Here is a 6,752-nt window from a genome sequence, read left to right on the forward strand (position 1 = left end):
CAAATAAACCAAAGAACAACAATAAAAATTGTGACGCCCAAGGACCTTAAAAAGTCTTCAATCACTTCAATCAGCAAACACAGATCAGTTAGTTCCAACTAAGAAACTGGAGTTCGGTACCACTGTCTTTAAGATGGCCCTTGCTCATTCAACGTGTCCGGTTTTTTGTGGCTTTTTTTTCCCTTGCCCCTCCCTCAAAAAAAGAAAAAAGGTCTTCCAACAATGCTAGAACAGAGGCACTGTGTTCACACTTTAAATTCTGACAGGTCAGCAAAGTCGTGGTTTAGAGGCCATCTATTCTGCTCTACTGGTCAGCAGAAGTGAGAGTGAATGCCTGGCTCACAGGAAGTGCTGGAGGGGCCTGGGTCCCAGCTTTGCAATTCAAATATGCAGGATTTCTCACTTCTTTTTGTCAGCTGTTCTTTGTTTGGGTGGGTGGGATTGGTGCTTGGGTATGTAGCCCAGGCTAGTCTTGAACTCATTATTTTACTCAAGCTGGCCTGTAACTTGCAGCATCCTCTTCCACAACGTTCCAGGGCTGGGATGACAAGTTTGTGCTACCAGATTTTTTTTTAACACACCTGTTTTGCTCTAGACTCTGGAAATGCCTTATTGTATAGAAGAGAAGCAGTCCTTCTTGGTGGTTCACAGGCCTGAGGAGAGAAAAATTGCACACTGCTGATTTCATGTATGATGATAGGCACTGCAAAGGACAGCCAAGGTGCCAAGAGTACACTGGGGTTAGACAAGGACCAGAGCTAGTTTGGTAGGAGATCAGGCTTCTTTGAGCTGAAATCAACCTGGAGACTTCAGGCAGCAGTTTTCTGCCCAATGTGGACCTCAGATGCAATTGACTTGCAATCTATAGCTCCCTGACACTGGCTGGTGTGCATGTTCAGAACAGGAAGTGCTATTGCTACTGGTAGAGAACCCACACAATATTGTGGTGCACTTGGCACTGTGTAGCTAGAATAGGTCCCTCCTTGGATAACACATCCCTTTTGGAAAGCAGGGCAGCCTACAAGGAAGGGTATGCTGGATATTCTTGAGACCCTTCTTGTTATGAACTTAAATTGCCATTCTTCAAACCCTTTTAGTCTTATTTAGTGGAGACTCCCCTGATTGAAGTCAGCAGCATTACCACTCATTCTAATGAGTAGCTGGCACATACCACTTCAGCCACATGAGGCTGGTGACAGTGATACTTGGTACTGTGGGCTTTGCTTTGACTTCAATGTTGGGAGTTTACATACACATACACACACACACACACCAGCTTCCTTCTGCCTAACTTGTGCCCTTAGTGGAAATTTAGCAATTACAGTGACCAGGTTAAGGGTATGCCCCAAAGCCCACCCCTAAGAGAGTCCAGTTGGTGGGATAGAAGGCTGATAAGTAGGTCATGCAAGCAGGTGGATCTGGAGCCCCTGGACTAAGGGAAAGAAGTCAGTCCCACCACAGAGTGGAGTCTGAGAACAGGCAGGAGACATACCGAGAAAGGAACTCAGAAGGGGAGATGGGGACTTCTGGGCAGGAGATACCTAAGGAGGCCTTTCATCTCATAGTCCCAGGAAAGTCACTGTCAAGACAGTTCACCCATTCTGATCTCTTCATATTGACTTTCTTTTGAATAGCTACCCCAAGGCTTGCCTTTCAGACTGGCTTCCTGGTTCCAATACCCACCATCTTTTTCTTAGACAAATATAGTAACTGCCCCTTGGGCTCTACACAGTAGCCATAGGGACCCTGAAAATGAAATGAGTCCACAGGGCTCTACCCCCTGGCTTATCTCTCCCTGGGCATCTTGTTGGAATCCTGGACCACAAGCTTTTGGTCATCTGTTTCCATCCCCTCCTCCCAGATTCCTCCCCCTTGCTTTTTGTTTGTTTGTTTTTCAAGACAGGGTGTCTCTGTGTAACAACTCTGGCTATCCTCAAACTTGTTCTGTAGACCAGACTGGCCTCGAACACACAGAGATTCACCTGTCTCTGCCTCCTGTGTGCTGGGATTAAAGGCATATGTCACCATTGCCTGGCTTCCTGTAGCTTTTTGTATACTTTTTTAAAGGCAGTGTCTCCTATAACCTGGGCAAGTCTCAAACTCACAGTGTAGCCAAAGATGATCTTGCATTTTGGATATTCCTGTTTCTACTTCTTAAATATTAGGATTACCACGATACTTGGCCTGTGTGTGCATTTTATAAGCTCCCATCATTGTTCCTTGTCATTCTACCATGGCTCTGTCCCCCCGCTATGGTCCCAGCTCCAGAGTAGCAGGCACTGTGTCTTGAATATGCCTGGAATGAAATAGATGTGAAGTCACCATTCTACTAAATGAAGAAGTCAATTAGTGTTCTGCTCTGAAGATATGGCTGAAGACCTATCTGTGGACATGCTGCTTCCTGGAAGCCAAGAAAGTGTTTTTTTGTGTTTGATGTAATGGTGTGTGGGTTGAGGTGCTCATCTGGGTCTTTGGTGTGGGGGCGTGGGGCATAGTGTTGCTATCAGCTTGCAGGACAGGCAGTTTTTGCTTGAGATATGGGTGAGGGAAGAAGTATTGCTAAATCAAGCCAGAGATAAGATGTCAAAAGGCCAGTGGTGGTGTGGGGCCCTCAGCTATGAGTCCCTGTAGAACAGAGGAAAAAACCCTGGGGTGGGTAACTTCCAGTAGAAAACAACAAACAGAAGCCAGGCAGTGATGGCACATGCCTTTAGTCCTAGCACTCGGGAGACAGAGACAGGTGAATCTCTGGGAGTTCAGAACAAACTACAGGACAGGCTCCAAACCTACAGAGAAACATTGTCTTAAAAAACAAACAAAAAAGAAAAAAGGAAAAGAAAAGAAAACAACAGACAAAAAACTTAGGCCAGTCCCTTCACTCCTCAACCTTGACTGGAACATTAGGCCATGGCCCTTCTTACTATGGGACTGGTTTCACCTGGCCTGAAGGCCCTGAAGGCCTGGCCGAGTGCCACAGCAGTCCTGCCACTGAGCAGCTTCTTGTGTCTGTTCAGAAGCCACAGCACAGAGTTTTCTGCCTCAGGGCCCTTCCCAAGTGCACAGGAGCTGCTGAGCCTGGGTACCTTGCTTCTGGGCACACTTTCTTCTGTCCTTAGTTCCAGTTTGTTCAGTCGGGTGCCAAGGAGCCTTTGGTGTGGACAGAATGACTGTCTGTCTTTGCCTCTCCTACCACTTGCTGGTCTGGTTGGTTCACGCCATGCATGTTGACCAGGCCTAAACCGAGGTCCCCTTGCAGGGATGCGCTGGCAGTTGAGTGAGCAGCTCCATTGCCTGGAGCTTCAGGGAGAGCTGCGGCGAGATTTGCTGCAGGAGCTAGCTGAGTTTATGCGGCGCCGGGCAGAGGTGGAGCTGGAGTACTCTCGGGGCCTGGACAAGTTGGCTGAACGCTTTGCCAGCCGCAGTGGTCGCCTGGGGGGCAGCGGCCGGGAGCAGCAAAGCTTCCGGTAGGTACCGCGCGGGCAGCAGTGCCTTGCTGGGCCTGAGACCTAAGCTCCCTGGTCTGAGTATTCCTCTGCTACAACAGGAAGGAGCCGACTCTCCTGTCACCCTTGCACTGCTGGGCGGTGTTGCTGGAGCACACGCGGCAACAGAGTCGTGAAAGTGCCACCCTCGGCGAGGTGCTGGCTGGGCCCCTGGCTCAGCGCCTGAGTCATATTGCTGAGGATGTGGGACGCATAGTCAAAAAGGTAAAGTCACACAAGTTGTGGAAGGCCTCAGGATCTAACAAAGCTCATGGGGATCTATCTGCTTGAGAGGCATGGGAGGCCAGGTGGAAGTTGCAGCCCAAGGTCGGCTTGTCCCAATCTCAGGTGGGATGGGTTGTCACAGGATGGTGGGAGGCACTAAGTAGGGTAATGCTATAGACACACATATCCCTTCATCTCTAGAGTAAGGACCTGGTGCAGCAGCTGCAGGATAAACTCCTGGAGGTGGTCTCAGAACTCCAAACAGTAAGCAGGACCCACTGTGTGCTGATCAGGGGGAAGCAGGAACAGTCCCAAGCCATTGCATCTCCTAGTCAGGTTCAAGAGAATGGATGCTCAGGGATGACCTGAGGCGGGGGGCAGGGGGGCAGGCATGGGCTGCTCTATGCTCTGGGGACAGAGTGATTAGATGATAACATACTTAGGTGAAATGGCCCAACCCTCAGATCTGAATCCCAGGGGGGCTGAGGGGTACTGTTCCTGATCATGGCCTTCATCAGGGCTGCCTTACCTGGGCTTCCCTGCAGACCAAGAAGACATACCATGCATACCACTTGGAGAGCGTGAATGCTGAGACCAAACTCCGGGAAGCTGAGCGGCAGGAGGAGAAGCGGTCAGGCCGGAGTGCCTTGCCCGCCACGATGGCTGCTTCTGCCAGCACCACGACTACTGTCACCACCACTGAGACAGTGCCCCTCAGAAAGAGCTCTCTCAAGAAAGGAGGGCGACTAGTGGAGAAGGTGGGCCTGGAAAGCTGTGGGCCCCCCTCTCTCCAGCTCTGGTCCCTGGTCTTTGTTCCTACAAGTTCTTGACTGTCCCCAGGGCAAAAAAAAAAAAAGTGTGGGGGAAGAACTTTCTAGTCCTCCAACAAGATTCTTCCTTCCTGGTCAGACCTGATGGCTCTGGGATGTGGAAAGACAATTGTAGTGTCAGGACAGACTGATTCTATCACGTTAGTTCTAAGCATGTTGTCCCATAGCCCTGCCAGAGCAGAGAGCTGGAGTGCTCTAAGCCTGGAGGACTTTTTCCTAGCTAGCTTCTAAGATTTTAGGAGCAGAAGAACTCAGGATGAGTGAAGGACTGTGTGCCATTCCGAGAGAAGCATTCAAGGAGACCCCATGGAGAGGATGGAGAGGCTCCAAACTAAGTGGAACTGAGGGCAATGGCTTTTGTTTTGTGCCACCCCCATGTGGAGCCTACGTGACTTTCTCATACATTTTCATAGCTCATACCTCTGTCACGGGCTGGAATACAAATGCCTTTTACTTAGCCATCTGTTTCCAGGTGACCCACTTCCACTTCTCTGGAGAATGACAGTGGGGCATGTTAGGGACTCAAACCAAGACAAGGGTAGGGGTGGGGAGATCAGCCCTTGCCAAAAGATCAAAAGTAGCCACAGAAAAGGTAGGGAGTCAAGACAGGTTCTGGGACTTGAGTGGGAAACCCTGTGCACAGTAGAGCTGAGAACTGAGGGTGCACCAAGGATTGGTGTATGACATTGGTTTTTTTGTTGTTGTTGGGGTTTTTGTTTGTTTGTTTGTTTGTTTGTTTTGTTTTTCAAGACAGAGTTTCTCTGTAGCTTTGGAGCCTGTCCTGGAACTAGCTCTTGTAGACCAGGCTGGCCTCGAACTCACAGAGATCCACCTGCCTCTGCCTCCCAAGTGCTGGGATTAAAGGCATGCACCATCACTGCCCCACGGTATATGGCAGTGTTAAGAAGTTCATGATGTATTAAGCATAAGGAACCTGTGGCACATTGGTCATGCTTTTCGGCAGAGGGAATGGGAACAAGTGGTCTCAAATGGGTGGCCCTGATGTGCTTTGGTGTCTTGAGCAGCGTCAGGCCAAGTTCTTGGAGCATAAACTTAAGTGCACGAAGGCCCGAAACGAGTACCTGCTCAGCCTGGCCAGTGTCAATGCTGCTGTCAGCAACTACTACTCACACGATATTTTGGACCTCATGGATGTAAGTTCTGTGTGGGCAGGCAAATGGGGCCATGGTATTAGAGCTTAAATACTTGGACCATTGGCTCTGGCTCCAGACCCACAACAGTATCTGCTTGCTTCTTCCCAGTGCTGTGATACAGGTTTCCACTTGGCCCTGGGGCAGGCCATCCGGAGCTACACAGCTGCTGAGAACCGCACCCAGGCCTGCCAGATGCAGGGATTGGGCAGCCTGGAAGAGGCTCTGGAGGCTCTGGATCCTCCAGGGGACAAGGCCAAGGTGCTTGAGGTTTATGCCATGGCCTTCTGTTCCCCCGAACATTTTGACTACCAGCCCCATGAAGGTGATGAGGTGAGGGTCAGTTTATTCCACCCCTGCTCCTGCTACCCTTACAGCCCAAGCTGATTGCAAAGGGCTTTACATTCTCTGGACTTCATGCTAATGTGGGTCAGTCACATAATTTACACTTTCATAAAACAAAACAAACAAGAAATTCTAGGATGCTGAAATTCACCCCTTCAGTCCGTGGCCTCTGGCCCATTAGAACAGTTTGCTGTGGCAGTTCACTGAGGGGCTGCCCTCAAACACAGGGCAGCCCCAGCATCCAGATCTTCACCATGGCTGTCCATACACTATACAATGAACACTCTTTGTAGCCATGCGTGCCTTTTATCCTAGCACTGGGGAAACTAAGGCAGAAGGATTACCCTAAGTTTAAGGCTAGCCTAGGCTGCATAATGAAGCCCACAGCTTGGGTTTCAGTGTAAAAATCTGTCTACAAATAGACAAACTGATGACGACAACAACAACAAATTTCATAATAGATACTAGTGAGGAAATATAGAGTGCAGCATCCTCCGTTCTTTCCTCTTTTCCTTCCTCCCTTCCTTCCCTTCCTTCCTTCCTCCCTTCCTCCCTCCCTTCCTCCCTTCCTTCCTTCCTTCCTTCCTTCCTTCCTTCCTCTCCTTCCTTCCATTTCTTCCCTCCTTCACTTCTTTCTTTTGTTTCTTTCATGAATGCATTTAAGAATAAAACAATATATGATGAAACAAATGCTATCACATCAACGTTAGATGAGACAA

The 6,752-nt window shown here is 49.4% G+C and overlaps 1 protein-coding gene across 1 annotated transcript in view; it reads left to right on the forward strand.

Annotated features, from left to right (window-relative positions):
* Arhgap4 (Rho GTPase activating protein 4) overlaps nucleotides 1–6,752 on the forward strand; it is a 15,974-nt gene that overhangs the window by 1,648 nt on the left and 7,574 nt on the right. The window contains exons 2-7 of the mRNA XM_005371794.2: nucleotides 3,257–3,464; nucleotides 3,545–3,707; nucleotides 3,909–3,971; nucleotides 4,253–4,465; nucleotides 5,563–5,691; nucleotides 5,800–6,021. Coding sequence (XP_005371851.1) covers nucleotides 3,257–3,464; nucleotides 3,545–3,707; nucleotides 3,909–3,971; nucleotides 4,253–4,465; nucleotides 5,563–5,691; nucleotides 5,800–6,021 — 998 coding nt within the window. The remainder of the gene's footprint in view (nucleotides 1–3,256; nucleotides 3,465–3,544; nucleotides 3,708–3,908; nucleotides 3,972–4,252; nucleotides 4,466–5,562; nucleotides 5,692–5,799; nucleotides 6,022–6,752) is intronic.

The sequence above is a fragment of the Microtus ochrogaster genome, unplaced genomic scaffold, assembly GCF_000317375.1.
Source record: "Microtus ochrogaster isolate Prairie Vole_2 unplaced genomic scaffold, MicOch1.0 UNK129, whole genome shotgun sequence".
NCBI classification, from domain to species: Eukaryota; Metazoa; Chordata; class Mammalia; order Rodentia; family Cricetidae; genus Microtus; species Microtus ochrogaster.